This window comes from Sinocyclocheilus rhinocerous, unplaced genomic scaffold (assembly GCF_001515625.1).
Source record: "Sinocyclocheilus rhinocerous isolate Xijiao unplaced genomic scaffold, SAMN03320098_v1.1 scaffold491, whole genome shotgun sequence".
In the NCBI taxonomy this organism is placed as follows: domain Eukaryota; kingdom Metazoa; phylum Chordata; class Actinopteri; order Cypriniformes; family Cyprinidae; genus Sinocyclocheilus; species Sinocyclocheilus rhinocerous.
In genome coordinates, this window is record NW_015625034.1 from 61,060 (window position 1) to 87,423 (window position 26,364).

Below are 26,364 nucleotides of genomic sequence, written 5' to 3' on the forward strand. Positions count from 1 at the left end.
AAATATTTACGTATCTTTTATATTATTAAGATCAATGCATTTTTATCATTTTATCAATAAGCGATTTAGATTTTTAGACCCCTTAACCTACCCCCAAACCTAAACCTACCCATTTTATAGCGAATATGCATTTTTATCATTTTATCAATAGGCGATTTAGATTTTTAGACCCCTTAACCTACCCCCAAACCTAAACCTACCCATTTTATAGCGAATATGCATTTTTATCATTTTATCAATAAGCGATTTAGATTTTTAGACCCCTTAACCTACCCCCAAACCTTAACCTACCCATTTTATAGCGAATATAAAAGGATATAAAACGCAAATGACCGAAATATGCAGGAAAATAACCATTTTAGTAACAATGTAGCATTAAAAAAAACTTATAGTCGCTAATTCCACTCCTACCTAGAAACCTAAACATTTCTGTACAGTATAAGAAAAACATGACAGACAGATAAATACAATTACAATAATTTATTTATTGCAAAAATGTCAAAAGCAGCACCAAATGTAATCCAAATGATGCGTTGCACCCGCAGTCCTCTCTGGCGGAATACAGTAGGTTTGTGTGATCCAGAGCAGAATTTATGTTGTTAATCGCTGAAAATATCATCCAGATAATTTTCCCGATCCACTCCGTGAACTCGTGAAGGCACGCGCGCATTATTCAAACACACCTCACCAGAAACACGGCATGTCGCAATCTGTGACGAATGCAGGCGAGAGCCAATGAGCGTTTGATTATCCTGCCGTAAAACCTGTCGTTTGAAGCGGCAACATTTGAATTTGTAAAGAGCGCGTCAGTCAGCGCGGGCTTTGCTGCTCACGGTCACTGGACTAGCTGCTCGAGATGGAGAAGATCGCCGAAAAAGGCTTGGATTTGGGTCTGTTCCTCGCAGTCGTATGGATTCGGAAGATTTGGATTACAGCGCACTAATAAAATTGTTTCATTTCGTAATTATGTTGCGTTTTTGGTGTATTTTATAGTTCTATTGTCAGTCACAGCATGTCGGAGAAAACGCCTTTTGTGGCCCATGGCAATCAAAGTAAGCATTACATGACAAGTAAATGTTAAACGATTGCAGAAATGTTATTTATTTTAAGGTTTAAACTAAAGTCGTGTTTAACATGTAGGCATATTCTTGGAAACGAGCTGGCAGCAGAAATCACACAACAAAACGAAATGTTATCATTTCATAAGTAAATGAGTAACGTTAAACAATGTAATAATGCAATTGAAAACAACTAAAAACTAATAAAATGAATGCCGCGATTTCAATATTCATAAGGATTAATTTTTAGGTGTCGTCAAAACGTCAGTTTTGTACGTTTAAATTCTGAAAATACGTAAGTATTTGTACGTTTGGATGCTGAATATACGTCAGTATTCTACGTTTTAGTGCCTGTAAAAACGTAAGTAAATGTACGTTTTATAGAACCACATTTTACGTAAAATACATACGAATTATCATGAGATCACGTTGTACATACATGGACACCCACCTACAGTTACAGTCACTTACGTATGTCCTTATACAGTTGCTTATGCACTTTTCTTGGCCTTCTGAACAGATAAAAAATAATAATATACATCACCATGAAAACTAAAATTAATAAATAACTACATAAAATGTAGCAAAATTATATGGTGCCATGTGGCAACAGAGTATCAAAAAAAGTTAAGGGATTAAATGTAGTTCTCAGGAAGTATTTTAGAATGCTAACTGTGATATTCTTTCCCATTATAATGCATAATCCACTGGTCTATAATATTACTTTGTGCAATAAAAGGTTATGTAGCCTATTCATTTGAATATCTCTATTGAGGGACTTTGAATAACATCCAGATGTTGCTCAGAAACACATCAGAGGCTACTTATACAGAGCTGCCTTTTTCTTTTTATTAAATGGGACACTAGAGAACTGGAAGGAAAGTACAGTATAGGGAGACAGAGGGGGGAACACATCAGGGGCATGAGCCAGGCCAGGTTCAAACCCAGACTAATCAGACTAGTCATTCAGACAGTCTACCAACTGTTTTGAAAATATGTTGTTTTTCAAATCCCTAACTTAAATCTGTCAAATAAATCTGGTTCTCAATGTTATTGTCCTCCACTATGGGACATTATAAGTCTATAGCATTAAACATTTATGAAACTTAGGGACAAAATTTTTTTCTCTCCATTATCTGACCTGCAAGCTACCTTAACCTGAAGTTCACAGAACAATCTGGAGGTGCTGAACTGAAATATTGATTGGAATCATTATATATCCATCACCAGAACATATTCACTTTTAAAAATCAAGACTTTGTCTTCAGCAATGATTTCTCTTGTAAAGAACCCATAGGCCCTAAGATGCTTGGAGTCAAAAACACTTTGTGATCAGATCACTGAAACCCAACCTAGGCTCGTTGGAAATACGTGACTTCAAAACTACAAAAAAAACTTACCTGTATATTTCACTGCAGTTTCCAGCTATAATCGCAAATAATTGATTAATAAAGACTTATTTTTGTGCATTTCCTCGCACAATACTATATTATGTCCTCAACACACTTTTACATGTGCATGATTTGTAAATGAATACATTTTGATGTTTGCGTTACATAACCAAATCTATATAAATGACTTTTCAGACAAACTAAACTTGCCCAGTAGTACATATGGTACAGCATTGCATTTGCAATGTCGAGGGTTGAGAATACGAGATACGAGTCTCTTGAAACACAAGTTACGACACTCTACAAAAGAGTGCAAAGCCTCGTAGGAGGAAGCTAAAGCTGCATGATTGGTTCAGCAAATGCATTTTTAACTCGTGTTTGCTTTTGTGGACACTATTGCTTAGATTAAACAATTAAAATGTAATGGAGCATTAACCTTTTAATGCCACATTACATTTCCAAACTGCTCTGATACGTATAACAATGGAATAATACATTGCCACAATCACATTTAAATTGTTTAGAGAAAACTTAACACACTTTACCAACAGTCAATAAACATTTTACTTTGAAAGTGTTGTGAAACATGATCATTTTGCAAAAATACCAACAAACAAAATGTGCAGCGAAATGTACCAATTTGTACCCAGTCACATATTTCCAATAAATTTGGGAAACCACATACGGAGGTAGACCAAAACAATTGACTTAAACTTTGCTACATTGCACCAGTGGGAATAACACCTGCCTAACTTATCCTTTTAATTCTCCTCTTTGCTCATTCACTCTTAAGCTGCATAAAATGGGTCTGTTTATACAATCATTTTTGTGCATGCCACAGGAGTAAATCCCCTAAATTACAGTTTTGTGTGTATACGGAACAGACTGTTTTACCATCTTGCACATTTGGTATCCCCTATTTTTGACCAAAGTAATATTACAGCAACTAAAAACTTATGTTCAGTGATTCAGGTGCTCTTCGGTCACTTTTGACTGAAAAATGTTCTGTTTTGAATTTTAAAAATCACAGCTTCATCGGAATTGTTCGAAACTTGGTGACTTTTATGGCATTTGGAATGTGAACACACAAAAAAATTGAGGGCATTATTCGAGCAGGCTAAGTGGTCGTAAAAAAAATAGTCACACTTGAGGTCTTCGGTCAAAAATGACCGACCATAGGAAATGAATGGGAAATCGACAAAAACACAAAAATTCAGAGAATATTTGTGTGTACAATTTTAAAAAATCTGCACACAATGCAGAAAAAAAATTACACAGCAATGACGGGGTGAAACTCTAAAACATCAAGAGTGCAAAACCAACACATCCACTTCTTATAATAAATTGAACATCGAAACTCAAATTGAACAAGAACTCTCTGCACTGTGCGGCTGTGCTTGCGCCTGGCCGCAGCAGCCAGAAGTACCAAATTAATCGTGTTGAATTTTACAGTCATCAGCATGTGTTACCTATTGTATTTGCAAAGCACAGAAGGCAAGGTTATCAGAAGCATTGAGTGTTTCAGTGCTGTGGTGCTGAAATTACCGCAAACTTTTTTTTTTTGTATTTTTAGCACAGTAACCCAGTAATCGCGGCAACTGCATTCCTCTCCGAAAAGCAAGAGACTAGATAAGAAAAAGGTCTAAAAATTATCAACACCATGTCCCGAATCATGGCCAACTTTAGCGGCAACAACCACACACAAATGTAATACCCACAAGCACATACACGAGCTATATAGGAATCTATGGGCTAAACCATGGAATTGCAGATGTTTTTCCTATTTTACTCCCACTAGATGGCACTAATCAGGCTTCAAAAATTGGATTTTAAAGGCATTGACTCTATTTTAACATGAAATACTGCATTAACTGAAAGGTAATACAAAAATATATATTTTTTAAAATGTTGTATTATTTTCAATGGGAAAAAAATGCATCATAATTATTGCATAAATATTCATTAGTACCATGAAATTATCTCAAAATACAAAAGAAAAAATATTATAGAACAAAAATATGTTACATTGATTTTACTGGGGGGGGGGTAACATTTTAGGTGTCCGGTCACTCTTTACTGTGAAGATCACAAGTGTGACTCCCAAATGAGGAGCACCAGAGAGTTAATTAAATCACCATTGACAGAGCCGTCATGTTTTGTTAAGTGTTGCTATGTCCGTTTACTATAAACAATGCTTTTTAAGCGTCTTTAGGCTTATTATTTGGGCTCACATAAAGCAATCCATTTTATGGAAATAATAAAGTAGACAGATTGTAGGTTGCAAAATTTTGGAATGTGGCTTTTTTCCAAAATAACATGCTTGGATTTAAGTTTATTATATGTTTGCTCTGATTTGCTGTTTTTGTTATGGCAAGATCTGGCAACATTGAGTCAAGACATACCTCCTTTCATGTAATTTTTTGCACCACAACTATAATATGTGTTTTTAAATACAACATTAACAACTAGTTGTTTGGTTTCGTAAACACTGTGTAGAATTTCTGCAAATGCATTTTTCACTATCTGTATTTTTCAGGAGTCAATTTGGTTATAGAATGCGGTTGTTTCTCCTGTAAGTTACTGAACTGTGTGTGTACAGAATAGCATTAAACACTGCCAAATTTAGCTATAGTATGTTCATATAGTACATTTAGATAGACATAATTTGTTACATTTCAGAAGTCAGTGGGATACATTATTCTCCCATTTCACTGTTGCTGAGCTCTAGTCTTACACTTACAGCAGACTGGTCCATGTGTAGTCTCAAAGTTTCCAGGGTTGACACAATGTCAGACTGAAAAACCCTTCTTGGCTTTAATTGGAACTTTTATTTTTAGAGTGCAGATGATATGCGGACAATACAGTGGTCTATAGTAAAGAAATACAAAGATATCAAATCATGCCTGATGACACAGATTGAATTAGTGAAGACCGTCCAAGTAATAATGTAATTTTAATAGCAATTTGCATTAGATTGATTCCACTGTGTCCAACAGTAATTTCATGCTATATAATAAAGAATATGTGATGTGAAATCCATTATTTGACTACAGTAAGTGCATAAGGACCGTTTTTACACACCCTCTGCTTTCCATTGCATTTTCACGTGTCATTAACCGATCCCCATAATGAATAATGGAGCATCCATTTCAAAAATAATCAATTCAGACGAGTGAGACATTCATAATTGAAAAGAGAGATTTACCTCTCATTCGTTTCATGCAAGCCGCAAATTGACAGAGAGATAGATTGAATTGCATCGCCAGTGAATGTTGTGTGTTTGCCAAGGTTTTGTATCTTTCACTCATGAAAGCATATTAGGACAGCCAGCCGTAGATGAAGACTCTGTGCTGCCTTTGAAAAGAGGGTCTGGGTGTTTGTGGGAGATGCAATATACAGAAATGCAGTTCAGTATTAGGTTGTGGAAGGCTTTGTTGTATTTCGTATTCCATTGTTGTAGTTTCATATATTGCACACTGTATATGACTCTCATGTCTGATAGAGACTTTCAGCTGACACGTCTAGATGAGACTACACTGACAATCCCATATATTGAGGATAGAGAGAGCGAGCGAAATGAAAGTGGTTGGCATAGTGATGCACTGTGGCATAAAATTCTCACAGATGGCAGAAAGACCAGAGACCAGCTCCCCACCAACACACTCCACTCAACTCGGTAAGCCACAGACATGCATCCAGGTCCTCTCGCTCTCTCTATGTGTGTGTGTGTGTGTGTGTTTGAGTGGCAAGCTGTGCCCACATGACCCTCAAGGCAGAATCCAAGCTGATTCTGCCCACTGTGCCAGGAAAAAACTGACGGACGCATTGTTACACACTAAAACTAACATGCAATTCTGCTGTGAAAAAGGTTTTTAAACCTGGATGTTTGTGCGTTATCTAAAATCTTATATTTTATCATTCTCTTGCAAATCAGTCATGGCACTGTTCTTAATGTGTTTTATGTGTTGAGTTCACAACTGACCACATTAAAAAGCCAGGTGTAAATTCACCCAAGATGATCTCGATATGGTCTAAAATGGATTTATTGAAGATATAAATGCATATGCGTTTTCATTGTTCATGTTCCACTAAGTGAAATGTAATTATTATGTAATAAATATGTAATTGTAGTATTCATATAAAATATTCTTACAAAAAGTAGTAAGAAAATCCACTTTTGCAATTTGCTCACCTGATTTAATCAACAATATCCAAAATCAAATAATTTACACTTGAAATCTTGTTTCTATCATTCAACTCCCCCAAAGAGAGCACTTTAAGACGTTTTCTTCCTTTTTCTTCAGTTTCAATCCCTATTACCATTTTTTACTGACAAGAAACTCCTGAAATGATAGAAATTCTGTAATTATGGAAAATTAGTGGAATGACAGAAATGTTTCAGTTAATGCAACCTCTTGTAAATAAGTGGCGATTGGCATTTTACATAGGTAAGTGTGGTGTGATCGCTATTTAATCACACTAGAGACGAATTGGAAGGAAGTCAATGCAGTTAGTCTAAAAATATCTACATACTGTTTGGATACGAAACACATAATGTTTTGTGAATAAATGTGGCCTGTTGCTCTGTGACATTATGAAAGCTCTGTTTGAGCCCCAAACCAACATTAGCTCAACAAGTGCTGTGTTGTTTGACCAGTGGTCTCTGGTGGACATGTTTGGGAAAATATGAAGAGTTTGGTTCCAAAACGCGATAAACGCCATTTTTAAAAAATATAGAGTTTCCGCCAAAATCAGTATTGTATCTGGTCAGTACTGAAAAGTAAATTTTTAATTTTACGCAAAATGCGATATCCGCCGTGTTATTTTGTCATGTTTTCTCCCTATCTTTCCAAACCGTGACAAACGCCAGTCTCCTTTCTCTGCAGAATGCGATACATCCGCTCAACCAATCACAGCGCACCATTCCACGCATTGTAGACAGCAATGGCGGCGCTTTGAATACACCCTTTTTGAATATAGTTTTCCTCATCTACTTTGTACTTTGTGATCAACAAACAAACAAAAAAAAATTAGGGCTGCACGATCATTTAATAATAATTAATAATAATGTATGCATTTAGCAGATGCTTTTATCCAAAGCGACTTACAGTGCATTCAGGCTATACATTTTTTACCAGTTTAAATCGCATGTGATTGTCATGTGCATCTCGTCAGTAAAAAAAAATTTTATTTGTTTTTTGCTTTTTTTGGGGGGGGGGGGGGGGAATCAGTTTTTATAATAAATCTTTGAAAATCATAATCTGGATTTAAATTTTTTGATAACCTAAAGATGCTATGTGAAAGTTTGAAACAGAAAATAGTGGTTTTCATCTTGCCACTTTCTTGGTAAAGAAAACACATTTTTACTCAAATCAATCAAAATGGATTTATAGCGTTTTGGAACCAAACTCTTCATACGTAAATATAAACAAATTACAGTGTCTTGTACATTTGGAATAGCTGAAGATGAAAAACCATGGGTATGTTTCCATCTACTCCCTAGTTCAGTAAATACACTGCCCAGGGAGTCAGACATTTTCAGAACTGTGCGCTGCTTCACTCCCTATAAATTACATAGTGGACAGTAAAAAACAGCACACATTGGCTGCTCACTATATTACTTACCGGACATCTCATCATTTCTTCTCTATCAAGTCGTCAGAAGCGGCTGAGTGCATTTTTCATTATGATCCCTCACTTTTTTACAGTTACAGTGAAGATGTATGATAAACCAAACAGATGATGCCAGCAGGATTTCAGTCATCTCATCATACGACAGCGTTGGTTAATAAATGCCAGCTGTGTTTTTAATGAACAACATCATAACTGTGAATCAGACAATTGAATCATCAGTGTCCCACTGTTTTGCAGATCAAGATTTTAGAAGAAAATGTATATGCATATATAAAATCTAAATTTAAGGTGCTGTATTACATACAGAGTAATAGATTTGAGATTGTATGCAGTTCATTTAAGTAATGCTGCATTGTGACTAATAATTTTTTTAACATTGCAAGTATTAAAAGAATAAAAGTTATGTTTAATAATTTCAAATGAAGTACATGTCACTTTGCAGGACACTGCTGTCACTGCTTGAAATTTAATGTCAATTTCCCGCCTGCAGAATTGTGCAGAAAGATTTCCACAGAATTTCGTCATTCAGCAGAACATTATTCACAACATTGTGCACATCCACTGGCCTATGCATTTAGTCTATTAAATATGTATGCTAAATTAACAATGCTATCAATAAGACTTCGTATTCCTAAAAACACATTTCACAATATTTAAATCCATTCTGACAAATGTTGCTGTTTTTTTCCATACATATTCATCATAGAAAAAAGTTTTCAAGGCAGAAGACTGAACAGAAATACTAGTTCTGTGACAGAATACCTCGTCTGTAATCTAAAACTCAAAATCCATCAGGTCCTGCAGCAAGACAATGAATGATTTGAATTGATGAATAGTGCTCCTATTTATACTTCTTGTGAATACGTCATAATGCCGTTGTATCATTAAAGCAAGCAGTTTAAACAGGACATCCTACCAATATATCTAATTTAGGCTAAAATATTTAAACCACTGTACAAGTGATACATATAGTGTTTGGTTAAAATTACTCCCAAAGGTTACTAAATAAATGGCTTCACTCCCCCATTGACCTTGGGTTTTTAAACCAAGATAGGGCACTGCTATTTAAAATACATTTTATATTTATTTAATACCTACAAAACCACAGCCATAGAAGTGGGACACACATCATTGGTTGACTTGTGTATGTGTGCGCGCATTTGAATATATGTGGAAGCAGGTCACCAGGATGGGACAGTATGTTGTCAAGGGCGAATGGTGCCCAAGGATCAGGTGAACAGATTGTCTATGTGTGCTAGGGACACACTGCATTTTAAATAGTTCATCCGAAAGGGAAATATGTCACCTCAAAATCTCCGCTCAATATAAAAGCCTTTTCATGCGTTTACTCCACACGCTTTTAATTTTTGGTGGTAAATATTCCAAGTTTGCCTGCAAGCAATCACACATGTTCTTCCCTGCAGTCTGTTTACGCAGCGGCTGAGTTCACAGTTTGAAGCAACACATGGTTTGAAAAATGTAATTTGCAGTGTTGTTTGTTCCAAAGGCAGTGGCACATGAGGCGGTGGGAATATCGATCGCCTCAAATACACAGGCCCAGTTATGTGCCCGAGTACATGCGGAGGTCATGAGAGGCCTACGCGTTACACGTCCCCATAGGCTTCGGTTCTCCTCCTCTTCTCATTCTTTCTTTCTCTCTTCCAATCATCCTTTCACAACCCACAGTGGCATTAACACTCCCTAATCTCCCTGAGTGCTTTTCAGCCCACAGTCCCATTAGACTCCTCAGCCTGATTTCCCCGATGCATCTACAAGCCCTGCTAAGTAAACAGGGTGAATTTGGGAGGCCGTCTAAGCAGGTGTTAACTCTTGTTCTGCTCTGACTCCGCGTTGGCATGTGAACAATACCGGAGCCACAGAGCCCGTAGACGCACACCAAAGGCCTTTCAGCGCTGGGGATCTCCCTCCGGTCAGCCTCTCTTTGGGCCGGGGAAGGGGCGGCGCTCTGTGGGGGTATTGTGTGGCCTCCTAAAGCCCCGCACTCCATTCTGGAGTGGCCGGCGACATCACAAAGAGGGGCGGGATTAGGCGCCGCTGGCCCTTGCCCCAGAGTCTCTTGGGATTATGCCTTTATGGCAGAGGGCAGTAACAGATCAGTGCCGAAAAGAAGCTGGAATCCCTGAGCCGGCCACACAGGGCTTTGAGGGCCGAAATGAGCGGCAGAGAAAATCCCCACGGCCCTTGTGTGTCGCTTTTTGTCTTTATCTCAGTCTTAAGCTGAGCAGGGATTGTTGTGGTCTGGGTTGAGGACTCACACTCCATGCTGCTGCCCTGATGGACATGTTAAGCCTGTAACTGCAGTTATGAGAACATAACTCTTTCTGTTTTGACTTTTCAGCTCTCCTTTGCGATTATATCACTGCCAATATGGGAATTTGCTGAGCAGGATTCGGCTTATCGCAATTCGAGCTAATTTGGGTTTGGTTAGGGATGAGAATAGTAAAGATCTTTGATCGTCAATTACGATTCTAATGGACTCTATGCATGATTGCGTCCACATTTAGCCTGAGTGGTCACCGCAGCTTCCAGTACAGTGCAGTGTATGTAAATCTTGCGAAAATTAAATCTTGGAGAAGTGTCACACAATATGACGAAACAATATTGATAGAGTTTGCATTCACACTAAAGGTATTTAAAGCTTCTGGAATCCATTGATTAAAATGTTATGGTTTAATGTAACATATTAATGTTAAGTTTACCATAATTATATATATATATATATACAGTGGTGTGAAAAAGTGTTGGCCCCCTTCCTGATTTCTTATTTTTTTGCATGTTTGTCACACTTTAATGTTTCAGATCATCAAACAAATTTAAATATTAGTAAAAGATAACACAAGTGAACACAACATGCAGTTTTTAAATGAAGGTTTTTATTATTAAGGGAAAACAAAACCCAAAACTACATGGCCCTGTGTGAAAAAAGTGTTTGCCCCCTAAACCTAATAAATGGTTGGGCCACCCTTAGCAGCAACAACTGCAATCAAGCGTTTGCGATAACTTGCAATGAGTCTGTTACAGCGCTGTGGAGGAAATTTGGTCCACTCATCTATGCAGAATTCTTGTAATTCAGCCACATTGGAGGGTTTCCGAGCATGAACCGCCTTTTTAAGGTCATGCCACAGCATCTCAATAGGATTCAGGTCAGGACTTTGACTAGGCCACTCCAAAGTCTTCATTTTGTTTTTCTTCAGCCATTCAGAGGTGGACTTGCTGGTGTGTTTTGGATCATTGTCCTGCTGCAGAACCCAAGTTCGCTTCAGCTTGAGGTCACGAACAGATGGCCGGACATTCTCCTTCAGGATTTTTTGGTAAACAGCAGAATTCATGGTTCCATTTATCACAGCAAGTCTTCCAGGTCCTGAAGCAGCAAAACAGCCCCAGACCATCACACTACCACCACCATATTTTACTGTTGGTATGATGTTCTTTTTCTGAAATGCAGTGTTACTTTACTTTTTAATAACTTTTTGACAGTTTTTTTAGACAAATGCAATCCAACAATGCAAAACAAACAAACAAAAAAGTGCATAATGTGTATGCTTACACATTGTCATGTGAACAAGCAGTCAGTAATTATACTGAATTATGTCCTAACTAGTAGTCAGCCAATATTTATCGCCATGGCTGATATTATCAGCTTATATTTGGCACTTTTTCATTATTGGCTGATAAGTTTCTCAATTTGGTCAACAAGTCAAGCAGAAGTTTTATTTTGACCCAGTGAACCCAGTGCCTGAGCCCCCCTACACCTTCTTTAGTTTACTGTCTTTGTTTAAATTGTTTTTAAGTATCATGTTAAATAAATATACATTTAATTTCAGAAATGGACCCTTTGCAGGGAATTTGATTGACAGGCGATCTGACCAATCATAATGCTGAATCTGCCATTTTTGTCCGACAAACCAGACAGGAGAGTAGATTAATGTTGGTGGACTTGATCTTGAAAAATGGTGTGTATTGACATCTTTCTGCGGTTTAAACAAGATACCTTCTGATGTTCATTCATGTTTACTTCATGCTATAACTAGTAAAGAGGATGAGATGATTGGTTCATGTGACACTTGAACTGAGGCACTGCAGTGATCTGTCACAACACATTAAAGAGCCACAAAATGGCATTTAGCTTTAAGCAGAGACTTTTTTAATACCTAAAGGGTCTTTGCGAAGGGTCAGTTGTTCTGTATGTGTGTAATGCCACACCAGCAGAGGGAGCCCTCGCCTGAGTACTGACTGTGTACCGCTCCCTCTGCTTCTGCGTTCATTTCCTGTTTGATCAGTATTTAGCAAGGAACTGTGTGTTTGCTCATTGCGAAGTATTGCCAGTTTACCTGCCTTACCAAGCGTTTCCATTGTTTTCTGCCTGCCTATTCTGTGTATGATTCTGCCTGATTATCTGCTCTACGGTCACTGATTTACCCCTTTGGATTGATAGCCTGATTTGGACTGATGATTGTGTTTGGACCTTTTGCCTGCTTACTCGTCTCTGCCTTTTGGATCTCCCTTGTGTATGTTGAAAGATTGGACTGCTGTTACGGTACTGACTCTCTGCCTGTTATTTCTATTAATAAACTTCTGCAAATGGATTCTAATGCTGCCTCAGCCTCACTGTTACAATGTGTTATTTAGTGTGATATCATATAGGCCTATATCAGCTTTATATTGGCATTGCTCTCTAAAGTATCAGCATTGCACATCAAAAAATCCATATTGGACAACCACTAGTCTTAACCAGCCACAATTATCATGGACAGCAAGCAGAAGGTTTCAGTTTTTGTGTTGTAATGCTGAGTGTTCTGCCCACAGTGGGCTCTCACTAGTTGGAAATACAGGTATACAATGCAGGTTTACAAAGGGGTAGTTCAATGTTCAAAAAAATGAACATTCTGTCATTATTCGTCTTCTACCTAGCAGAAGTTGATCCAAAACTGTATGACTTCCTTTCTTCTCTGGGACGAAAAAGGAGATGTTAGGCAGAATGACAGCCTCGATGTCAGCATTAACTGCCACTGTATAAAAAAACAGTATGCAGTAAAAGAAAATTATGACTGAGACTGTGAGTTCATAACATTCTGCCTAAAATCTTTTTTGTTCCATATAAGAAAGGTTTGAAACAACATGAGGGTAAATAGATAATGACAATTTTTTATTTTTTTGGGTGAACTATCCCTTTAAGTTTTAGAAATGTTTATATTTGTGGCATCATTTTCAGTGTGGACAGACAGATTTCTTGTTTTTGGAAATGCAGAATTTAGGATTCGCTTTACTGCTGTACCTTGAGGACTTCTATATGCAACTAACCTGAACCAAGTTGTTGATCCAAATGTCAAAGCCATGATGATATCAGAACAACCTTACAGCTGAGTTGTCCTTTACATGTTCTAAGAGGACTTTGTATCTTTGAATCTTACGTCTACATAGTACATCAAACTCTTGGTTCTTGAGTTTGATTCCCAGGGAAAGCTGATAAACTGATAATATGTGACTTTGCATAAAAGTGTCTGTCAAATGCAAATGTAAATGCTCAAAAAAAAGCTAGATAAATCCCTGATGTGTTCCCCTTAAAGCCCCTTACAATGTGACTTTGACAAAATAACACCTCATCTCAAGTCTGAGTAAAATATATGGCAGAAATTTTGAAATAAATATATAATATAGATTCTCCAGACCGCTGCTATTGACCGTACATAGACTAACAGATTTGTAGTGCTGAGACTTATGAAGGATGTAGTTTCATATTTCCAAAAAGCAAAAGAAGAGCAATATAAAAGCCCTAGAAATATCTGCATGAAGGGAGTTTGGCTGCAGCTCAGCTGTTCAATAATCCAGCCTGTTCTTTCAGACTGTTATATAGATGCAGGAATATTGACAATTTTACTAAGATTGACAAAGATTTTCTGGTCCCACTTTATATTAAGTGGCCCTAATACCTGTGTACTTACATAGTAACTAGATGTGTACGTAGTATGTAACCACAGTGTAAGTACACATTGGTACATAGTATCTACAGCTGTAATGTTTGTGTAACTACACATATGTAACAACCCACTGAATGGTATGTGTAAATACAAATGTGTAACAGGACATTGGTAAACACTCTTTGGTAATGAAAATACAAATGTGTAACAGGACTAACAGCACTTTTTGGTAAAGAAAGTGTTACACTTTATATTAAGTAAAACAATTCCTATGGATTTACCATGTAATTACTCTGATGTTACACAGCAGCGGCCAGTAAGTTAGGCTTTACATATAAATTGTGGTTGGTGGTCAGAATGTTACACTTTATATTAAGTGAACAGTTCCTGAGGAGTTACCATGTAAGTACACTGGTATTACAGTGGTGCACCAACTCCAACTTGAGATCCAACTCCTCCCACTTTACATATCCCTAAACCTACCCATCTCCACCTCCTGGATCAAATTGTTCCAATTACTCTTATGCATATTGTTGTTACATAATGTAGTTATATATGTCCTGTTACACATTTGTACTTACACAAACCATTCGGAGGGTTGTTACATGTGTGTACATGTGTTACAGAAATATTACAGCTCTAGATACTATGTACCAATGTGTACTTACACTGTGGTTACATACTACGTACACATCTAGTTACTATGTAAGTACACAGGTATTAGGGCCACTTAATATAAAGTGGGACCGATTTTCTTACTAAATCTGCTGTGGATAATTATTTGTTTTGTATACTTTGTATGTAATATAGTTTGTTTTATTTTCGTTGTTCCTGGGTAAATGTTCAGATCACTGTGTTGTTCTCCCACAGCTGGCGTGTAATGACAGTGAGGTGTATGAGGAGGCCAGTCACTGTGTGTCTCTGCTGGCTCAGCTGTACGGAGGAGAGGATGCGGACCACCTGCAGCCGGAGGAGCTGCTCAGCCTGGCACACGCACTGCAGACGCACACTGAACCCAGACAGCAGAAACTGCTGCTCCGTGTGCTAAAACGCTTGGTAAGTGAATGCAAATGCTGATTTGAGACCAGCACGTACCTGAACTGTATATTATGAATGCAGTATGAACAATTCATAATGCGTTGCAATAAAAGAATACTACATTTTTGCTGTATTGAATATGGGGAAAAGTGGGAAACCAGCTCTGATTTTAAATGTGATGCTAAATTGCATAACCATTTTAAGCATATTTTAAGTAGCTATATGATTGCACTAAACAAAATACAAAGTTATTTAAAGGGATAGTTCACCCAAAAATGAAAATTCTGTAATTAATTACTCACCCTCATGTTGTTCCAAACCCGTAAGACCTCCGTTCATCTTCGGAACACAAATTAAGATATTTTTGATGCATCCCATGAGCTCTCTGACCCTCCCATACACAGCAAGGATCCTTACACGATCAAGGTCCAGAAACGTAGCAAGGCCATTGGTAAAATAATCCATGTGACATCAGGAGTTGTCACAGGGGACTTTTATTCAACAATTCGTCTCCTCCGCGTCACCCTAGCGCCATTTTGGAACAGCGTATGCTGTTCTGTGTCAGCTGCGCCACACGGATACATTTTCTACGTTGTTTGCACTTTGATATTAACGTAAACAATGTATCCGCGTATCGCAGCTGACACAGAATAGCATACGCTGTTTATGTTCAGTGGATACTCTCCAAAATGGCGGCAGGGTGACGCGGAGGAGACGAATTGTGAGGGTCAGAGACCTCATGGGATGCATCAAAAATATCTTAATTTGTGTTCCGAAGATGAACGGAGTTCTTACGGGTTTGGAACGACATGAGGGTGAGTAATTAATGACAGAATTTTCATTTTTGGGTGAACTAATCCTTTAAGTTACTAACACAAAATAAAAGTTAATTAATTATTAAATGCCTTATTTAGTGTATTATTTTCTGATTTTATTATTTATTAATAAACCATATCTATTTTTTGTCATTTATTTTAATAATATTATTATTATTTATTAGTGCAGCAATTCAGCTCTAAATAGCAAAAGGAATAATATCAAAGAGTAATAGGATATCATATATGAAGGAAAACTATGAGCTGAGCTTTCTGTGTGTGACTCTGAAGGAAGAACAAGCTGGGATTTTTTATTATTTTATTTATTTATTTTAAATTCTGGTGCTGTCAGAGTCAGTGTGTCGGCTCAATATGTGATGTGCCTGTGTGTGGCAAATCAAACCCTCTCTTTAATATTGGATAGTCTGTGTGGTAGGAGGGCATGAACTGTGTTTCCAGTGCATTGTGACCTTCTGGGTCATGAATGGTTGGCTACAGCAATGCGGAATGGGGAGGACAGCATCTAGCCACTCATGACTGTTGATTTTCTCTCTCTTTTCATTTTTATGCGATATTAGATATTAATATTAGATATATTCAATTATTACTGAGGTCATATACATACTGAGGCCTTAAAGATAATGTAGCAAAAACAGGCTGTTTAATTCAGTTCTAACCCTGTCCTGATCCTCTCATCTGCATGTATTTGTTGATTAGGGGGACCGTCCAACATCAGCAAGGACAAAAAATAAATCATCGGTCTGGATGAAAATAACACAGCAGGGATGTTTACATTCATCACACTAGCACTGACTGTGTGAAAGTCAGCGTGTCATTGATCATTCAATTCATTTATGATGGGCGAGACCATGAGAACGACTGATTTCTCAATCAGGATTAATCCCTGTCATTATCCATGTTTTCAACAATTAGCATCTATTAACGAATAACATTTATTTTATAATTTGCAAGGCAGAGATTTCCATAATCATGTCAAGATGTGATTATTTCATTTGCACTGTACAAAGTCAACATGAAACCAAAATTGACTATTTACTTTCTTTATAAATACTTCCTGATATCTTTATACTTTCCTGATTTTATCATGAATGATTCATCAGTGCACGTTATTGCAAAGAAAACTTTGCACATGAACTTTCATAAAAATCTAATCATTTGCTTTGCCTTTGAAACGTCTTTCCATTTCGGCTGACGATAGTTTGTTATTTTTCAGCCCAATTTCTTGTCATATAGAGACCAATCAATTCCCAGTGGATAAAATAAAGACTTTTAACCCAGACCTCAAACTGTTTATAAAATATTATTTCGTATCGTATTTATTTATAATCATTCTTATCATGACCATGCATGAGTATTGAGTGATACGGTCACTCTCCGAGGTCCTGAAAAGGCTCTTCTTTCTTATTGTGGCATAGTCTGTGGATAAACGTGTTTGTGGGCAGGTTTGGAAATGTTGTTATAAAACTTGTGGATTTGGTATTGTGTGCAAATATATAGGTATCCTCTGCATACTGGGAATATGCGTGTGTTTATAATATGTGCCCCTTGCCCAGCCTGTGGTAGAGTCATCAGTGTTCTGATGACTTTGTTTGTTTATTTCTTTCTTAACGCCAATCCAGCATCTATGGCTATATTCATGGCGAGAACCAATCAACCTAACCTGCATGTCTTTGGGTTGTGGGAGGAAACCGGAGCACCCGGCGTAAACCCACACAGACACAGGGAGAACATGCACACTCCACACAGAAAGGCATCCTGTCCTTGCCGGGTCTTGAACTGGGGACCTTCTTGCTGTGAGACAACAGTGCTAACCACTGAGCCCGTTTTGATGACTTCATCTGTGCTCAAACACTGCAGATATTTGGAGAGGAGCTGTTGGCTTTGACAGACTCCAGAGAGAAGAGAGCAAAATCCAAGCAAATCACTCACACACTGCCCAGCCACAAACTCAAACTGACGCTTCAGGGACACTCAAGCACTCATATGAAAAATAAACTCAGTTTCCTATGAGCTTCTGTGGTTAAGATTGCTCTGCCTTATTTTTTATTTTTATTTATTTATTTATTTTGCTGAAACAACAAAGTTAATTATGGCAACTAGGGTTCCCACCCTCATGGAAAACCTGGAAATATCAGAGAATTTACACTGGAACATTTCTAGAGATTACAGTGTTTCCTTTATGTGTGAAGTTGCTTGTTGAGCTTCAATGATAATTAAATTTCACCATAAAAAGAATGCAATTGACTTTTCCCATCTGAATTTGATTTAATTTTAGTAGACTTCAACTACTCCAATTGGTTCTAATTAGTTCTTAGAAATGGCACTGAAGAACAAAAACAACTGCATAATAATAATATAAATAAATAAATAACGCTGCAAGCAGCAGTTGTCTGCAAAATGAGGAGCTAAGCAAGCATGGCAGGGAACATCAGACCACCTGCAAAAATGAGTAATTAAAGACATTTGTTCATGTCTTTAGCAAAATGGTTAAAAAACCCATAAATACAATCACTTTTAATGTGATGTAATTGCTTATCAATTATTGACCAGTAGCAAAAATGTAAATTTTTCATATATATTGACTAGGGATGCACCGATACCACTTTTTCCAGTACTCGCCCGATAACGATACTTTTATTTTTGGTACTTGCTGATACCGAGTACCGATACCGATATTTTTATTGCATTTGTACGTTTTTTAAATATTGGGTACAGAAACCAAAAGAGTATGTATAATGTTAGTTGGTTAACTTCATTTATCAAATAGATACAGTCAAACCAAAATCTATTTAGACACCTTCATCTTTTCTCACATTATCACAGTTTATTCGCTATAGTTTAGAAAATGGTAATAAAATATGACAAGAACTCAGAAGCTACACTGTTTCAGAACAAATTCATCTTGATCCACTCAGCGTGATTTGCTTACCAGCTGGGGGAAATCAGCTATACAGGCATTAATACTGAATACATTATATTCATTGCATACATATACTTCCTAGTAGACATCCTTAACTCCTTTCTGCTCTCTGTTGTTCGGTTGTCGGTGTTTCTTTGTTTGAATATGGCGCTTATCACATGCTGTGCGGTATCGGCGTTTGGTATCGGGGCATTTTAACGAGTACGAGTACGAGTACAGGAGCTCAGTATCGGGCCCGATACCAGTATCGGTATCGGTGCATCCCTAATATTGACCAATAGGTGGCTCACTGCCAAAACTCATATACCCTCAGGTCATTTTTGTCATTGCATGCACCAAATTTGGTTTGAATAAGCTAAAGCGTTTTGAAGATGTAGCCTCACAGTCATTTTGGCGTGCTCTTCGTCTAATTCATTCGCAAGTTTGACTACTCAACTTGAATTACATAAACTTTTGTCACCATGGTCTGAAGATCTACTATTAAATTTTAATGAAAATCAGAGCAATGCTCTAGGAGTAGTTAGAAAAGGTAGGTTTTTGGTATATTAAAAATGGCGGAAAATGTTTTATGACAGAAAAAGACGACACAGAAGAAGAAAACTAACAAAGGTCTGACATCTCAAACCCTGCTCCTGAGTAGGTTTGCACCAGCAATTCGTAAGTTTTTACTTATATTAGAACGTTAAGTCCACACTAGAGGCTTAGTAACTACTAGCTAGTTTGTAACTAGATCTATACAATGTTCGGTTGCACCAGTTGTTTGTAAGGCAGGACGTAGCTAGTAGCTAGTTCGTAAGCTCTTCGTAATGCGTAGTCGCATAATATGACGTTTACCCTAAATGATCCAATAGAAACCTTCAAATATGTGAGCAGAACTTGTTTAAATGCGGTGAATTTCAGTTTATCCTTCATTCTAACTTCTTTTGCCTCATGTAACTAATAGTAAAAAAGTTTGCATAGCTAGCTATTTTTTATGTAAATAACATTTGGAAACTGTAATTGAAATCAATAAGGATCAATAAATATGGAAAGAAAAAAAAATAACGGTCCCACTTTATATGAAGTGGCTTTAACTACTATGTACTTACTTAATCATTTAATAAAATGTATGTATTGTGTACATACATGTTTTTACATTGTAATTATATTTAAAAAAAAATACCTGCATGTAATTACATCTGTAATTAATTTCTGTAATTACATTTATAGTTACACTGTTGATCCATCCCTTACACCTTAACCCACCCTTAAACCTATCCATACCACCAAACCTTTCCCTAACCTTACCCGTATCCCACCACAATAGCAGCAGAAGTGTTTTGCCATACAATATGAACACAATAAGTACATTGTGCTAATTTTTTGATGTAAGTACATAGTAGTTAAGGCCACCTAATATAAAGTGGAACCAAAATAACATCAGAAAGGCTTTCTATATTTATAATAAAATCTATATTCAGTGATCACAAACAAATGGAAATTAAATGGTCGAAATTTGTGGGAACGCTGACATTAGAAAGTTTGTAAAACAATCAATGCACTGGAGTGTTGCCACACTGGCAAATGTGTTTGTCTGTCATGTTGGTATCATCCTTCATTGATTGCATCATTTTTCCCCTCCTGATAAGAACTTGATCTGTTTCTCAGAATGCAAACAAATCTCAAGCTGCTCTGAGCTTCAGATGTGAAATACAGTCTAGACAGAGAGAGAAATGTTTTTTAGTTAAGCTCATGTTACTGGTCTCTGTTGGAATTACAGTGTCAGGGAGACATCAGCACAGCATCTCACTCTCACACAATTACACAGTTCTACAGGAGGATGAACTCCATGACAGCAATTAAAATACATGATTTCTGCTTTCATTCCATTTGCTTCCAGCACACTTTTGTTTGTGGATAAGGACGATAACAAAGATCTTAAATATTATTATGATATTAAGAGTGGTGGCTCAGGGCTGATATCTCTTCAACACATATCTCTCACAAACTCAAGTGTTTATCTACTGAGGTCACATACCTTGAAAAAGTGTGGATTTGTGTGAATTATCCAGGGGAATTGAATATTTTTGGCAAATATATAAAGTCAGTGTACTGCACTGTTTAAAAGTTTGGGGTTGGTTTAAAATATTTTTGAAAGAAGTTTTGGTAACACTTTAGTATAGGGACCCATTCTCACTATTAGCCAGTTACTTATTAGCATGCCTATTATTAACATATTGGCTGTTTATTAGTACTTATAAAGCACATATTCTGCATCACCATATTCTACATCTCTAATCCTGTCCAATAACTAAACTTAACAACTAACTTACTAACTATTAATAAGCAGCAAATTAGGAGTTTATTGAGGCAAAAGTCGTAGTTAATGGTTTGTTAATAGCGAGAATTGGACCTTAAAATAAACTTTGACTGAAGTTCCCTTTCTGTCGTTCACTCCGACGTTTTGTCGAGTGTACAACACTATGGGTCACTCTTGGGAGCCCCTTTTTCGGCCGGAACACTGTACACCGGCTCCTCTGCCCTCACCACCCTCGATGGGGGTCCAGAGAGGGGGTATACGGAGGTTCCCCAGGTGGAGAGTGCGATTGCGGTGCATCTTTGCCCACAAAATGCTGCCACCTGGCGGGGCCGCCCGAGACTCCCGTCCAGGGCCTGTAAGCTTTCTTCGTCCCTAGTGGCTTCTGGACAAGTTGCGTCCGCCCTGCACGCTATGGCCATCCTGCAGGTCTACTAGGCCAAAGCGTTGAAAGAGCTGCACGAGGGTGGTCCCAACCCAGAGGTACTGCAGGAACTGTGCTCGGCGACTGACTATGCCCTCCGGGCTACGAAGGTCACGGCGCAGGCTCTGGGAAGGGCGATGTCCACTTTAGTGGTCCAGGAATGCCACCTGTGGCTCAACCTGGCTGAGATGCGGGAAGCTGAGAAAGTAAGCTTTCTTGACACCCCCGTTTCACAGGTTGGTCTCTTTGGTGACACCATGGAAGAATTTGCCCAGCAGTTCTCCACGGTGAAGAAGCTGACAGAGGCCATCAAACTCATCCTGCCTCTGCGTGGGTCAGGTCCTGCTCCTGCACCCCTGAGTCAGCAGACCCAGTCTGCTCGTCGCCAGGGACGGCTCCCTGTGAGGACTGCTGAGGCCACGCAACAGCCTGGGCCTTCAGTCAAGCCTGAACAACGGCCCACCACTTGCAGGAAGGTGGCACCGCCAGCTTGTCATCAGGGCACCAGGAACCCTCGCAAGGCTTCAAAGCGTTCCTGAGATGGGCAACCCAGGGAGGAGGGACCATCTGGCCAGCCTTGATCCACTTCTGAGGGGGGACGGGAGGTGGATTGGGCTCCACCACGGCTTTCTGCCACTTGGCAGATAGCCACCACCTGGTGAATAAAAGTGCAATTTCCTTCTTCTCTGGGTCACACACACAGCATTTTTGGCCCTCCCATTTGTGACGGCCAGACGCTGAAACCATGCATCATAACCTGTTTGGGCACAGACACTCTGTCTCCTCACGTTCAGATGCAAAGGGTCTATCACTCAGCCAACGCGACGCATGCTGGCGAACTCATGTTCCCTCATCCATCGGTGGCACATGTGACAGACCCTGCAGACAAGGCGCGGTGTGTTTTTCAGGACGTTTCACCTCCTACCACGGCGCCTTCCACTCCGCTCAGCCACAGGAACCCTGCCCGAGGTATGTCAAACATGGTTCCTTTGAGACCATTGGCAGGGTATCTGGATGCTTGGTTAAGCCTCTCCAATCCCTCCCAATGGCTCCTCAGAACCATTCGGCTCGGCTATGCGATTCAGTTTGCCAGGCGCCCACCCAAGTTCAGGGGCATTCTGTTTACCTCGGTACGGTTCTCGAGAAGGGTGCAATCAAGCCTGTCCCCCTGGCCGAAATGAAAAAAGGGTTTTACAGCCCGTACATGCATATGAGACCGCTTCAGCACTGGCTTCGTACCCGAGTCCTGAGATGGGCATGGCGTCACGGCTCACACCGTGTGAACATCACACCGTTGTGTCGCCGTACCTTCAGTCCTTGGGAGGACATCTCTTTTCTATGGGCAGGAGTGCCCTTAGAACACGTGTCCAGACGCATTGTTGTTACAACAGATGCTTCCCAGACAGGCTGGGGCGCTGTGTGCAACGGGCATGCAGCATCAGGGGTCTGGACAGGCCCTCGGCTGCATTGGTATATCAATTGCCTGGAGTTGTTGACAGTGCTTTTGGCCTTGAGGAGGTTTCGACCCTTGATCCAAGGCAAGCACGTGTTGGTCCAGACGGACAGCACAGCGACGGTTGCATACACCAGGGTGGTTTTTGCTCCCATCTCATGTCACAACTCGCCCGCCATCTCTTACTTTGGAGCCAGCACAGACTCAGGTCTCTACATGCCACTCATATCCCGGGCGACCTCAATCGTGTAGCGGATCTCCTCTCGCGACAGGTCTCACTCAGGGTCGAGTGGAGGCTTCACCCCCAAACGGTTCAGCTGATTTGGAGTTGGTTCGGCATGTTTGGTCCCTGGACGGCTTCATGTTTGGTCCCTGGACGCGACAAGGAGGAACTCAGAGACCTTTCATCAGCAGTGGTGAATACCATTACTCAGGCCAGAGCCCCCTCGACGAGGCGGCTGTTCTACCCGAAGTGGTGCGTTTTCGTGAATTGGTGTTCTTCCCAGGGAAAGGACCCTCGGAGATGTGGCATCGGATCTGTGCTCTCCTTCCTCCAAGGAGGCCTGGACAGGCACCTGTCTGCTACTACACTTAAGGTGTACGTGGCCGCAACTGCGGCTAACCACGACACCGTGGGAGGCAGATCGGTGGGGAAGCACGATCTGGTTATTAGGTTCCTCAGAGGCGCCCGGAGGTTGAACCCTCCAAGGCCATGTCTCATTCCCTCTTGGGATCTCACTGTGGTCTTTCAGGCCTTAAAGAGAGATCCGTTTGAGCCCCTTCAGTCAGTTGAGTTCAGTGCCCTCTCTATGAATTGGCCCTCCTGACTGCGCTTACTTCTGTCAAGAGGGTGGGGGATCTCCAAGCCCTCTCTGTTAACGATTCATGCCTGGAGTTCGGGCCGGCAGACTCTCACGTTATCCTGAGACCTCGGCCTGGATATGTGCCCAAAGTTCCCACCACTCCTTTCAGGGATCAGGTGGTAACATTGCAAGCTATCCCCTTCCAAGAAGGGGACCCCGGCCTGTCACTGTTGTGCCCAGTGCGAGCCCTACGCACATACCTAGATCGCACTCAGAGTTTCAGACGTTCTGAACAGCTCTTTATCTGCTTTGGAGGACAGCAGAAGGGGGAATGCTATCTCCAGACAAAGGATCTCCCACTGGATTGTGAATGCAATCCTAATGGCCTTTCAGGCCAGAGGCCTACCTTGCCCACTGGGAGTGAGGGCTCGCTCTACCAGGGGCATGGCTGCATCAGCAGCCCTGGCGAACGGGGCCTCTAGCAGATATCTGTAGAGCTGCAGGTTGGGCTACACCCAATACATTTGCTAAATTTTATAATCTACGAATGGAACCAGTTTCTTCTATAATTTATTATTAATTTAATAATTTATGCATTTAGCAGACGCTTTTATCCAAAGCGACTTACAGTGCATTCAGGCTATACATTTTTTACCAGTATGTAAAAAATGGTAAAAGGATTTTACCATTTTCTTCTAGAGTTCTGACCGTCAGTTCGTTGACTCGGGAGACTGGCAGGGTGTAGAGATTGCTACCAGCGCTACTCCCAGGGTAATTATGCGCTTATTCAGTCCAGTTCAGGTTCCTTTCATGAACTTTGGACTACCCTTCCATCACATAAGTACTTTTTCTTAGCGAAGTTTGACGGAGGAGCTTGCTATTAGAACTCATTACGGGGTAGGTTCCCTCGAGTGAACGCTTGTATTGGGTTAGTGCTCCACATGTAGTGGCTCCTCTTGAGGCCCCATGTGTGTATTCTCCACTGTTTTGCCCCTGAGGACCAGTGTTCCCCTAGACAGACATTCTGTCGATAGGTTCTGGGTTTTGGTAGATCTCCCCTTACGCGGAGCCCACCCCAGTACCTTCCCTATGTGGTACTTCCTCTGTAAGTCCATAGGTGGATCTTCACATGTTACCTCCCCATCGGGTAGGATGTGATCTTCGTAGTGCCTTTTTCCCTAGGGGGAATAGTCACTGTCCCAACGCTACTACCAAGACTTTTCAGCTGTTATATTATTGTGAGTATTACTATGGGAAAAGGCTCCGGCTGAGGGGACCTCTGCCTCTATGGCGGCTCTCCCGGATGTTTGAGAGTGAGGTCTTAAGTCTTGGGCTTTGGAAGGTTACGAGGAGGAGAGGTGCATTTAGTTGTGACAGGTTGGCTTATCAACATCTGCGCCCCGTGGACTTGTGATGCAGTTTGGCATTTGTGGCGTTTAGTATAGGGAATCCCTAGTGTTGTACACTCGACACAACATCGGAGTGAACGACAGAAAGGGAACGTCTCGGTTACGTATGGTAACCCTTGTTCCCTGATCCCTGATGGAGGGAACGGAGATGTTGTGTCCTTCATGCCACAACTCCGAATTACCTCTGAGTGGGTTGAGATGCTTCTCAACTCCTCAGAACAGAGTGAGCAGATGCTACGCAGACCTATTTATACCGAATGACCGGGGTGTGGCCAGCTATGCAAATTCTGCACACCCAATTTCATTGGCCTTTTCTCAGATGTCAGAGGTGTTTGGGCTCCGAAAAGCGACCCCTAGTGTAGTACACTAGACACAATGTCTCCGTTCCCTCCATCAAAGAACGAGGATTACCATACGTAACAAAAAACATTTCTTATGGTCACCACAGCTGCATTTATTTGATCAAAAACAGTAAAACAGTCATTTTGTTAAATATTATTAAAATTTAGAATAACTGTTTTAGATTTAAATATATTTTAAAATTTAATTTATTCACATGATGTCAAAACTGAATTTTCAGCAACTATTACTCATGATCCTTCAGAAATCATTCTAATATGCTAAGTACTCAAGAAACATTTCAACACTGTTGAGCTTTTTAGTAACTTTTTAATAACATTTATGTCTATAGAGTATATCAAGCACTTTTTTGAAAATGTTTTACAAAATATAAAAAACTGTATCTTTTCCATACAACAAAAAAAGAATGGAACAACAGCTGTCAAGCTCCAAAATATACAAAAATCTCCTGAAAATAGTTTTATGTCAGGAGACATTTAACTTCAACCTGAGTGTCTTGAAGCACCATGCCCCCATCCCTTCGCTTTAAAAGAGAAGCTTGGACATTCAGTTCAATTCAATTCAATTCAAGTTTATTTGTATATCGCTTTTCACGATACAAATAGTTGCAAAGTAACTTTACAGAAAATTAAGTTTCTACAATATATTTAGTAGTAGCTTATCAGTGGTGACTGTCAGTTAATGTACATATGGCAGAAATGTACGAAAACATTAATTAAAGACATAATCAAACAGACTATGAACACTATTAACAGCAATTATTATATGTTGCAATCAAACTTATAGCAAAATTTGGTAGTTCT

At 39.6% G+C, this 26,364-nt stretch overlaps 1 protein-coding gene across 1 annotated transcript in view; it reads left to right on the top strand.

The window, feature by feature from the left end:
* Window positions 1-13,148: 13,148 nt before the first annotated feature.
* LOC107749083 (serine/threonine-protein kinase ULK4-like) overlaps window positions 13,149-26,364 on the top strand; it is a 39,731-nt gene continuing 26,515 nt past the window's right edge. The window contains exons 1-2 of the mRNA XM_016564134.1: window positions 13,149-13,160; window positions 14,893-15,078. Coding sequence (XP_016419620.1) covers window positions 13,149-13,160; window positions 14,893-15,078 — 198 coding nt within the window. The remainder of the gene's footprint in view (window positions 13,161-14,892; window positions 15,079-26,364) is intronic.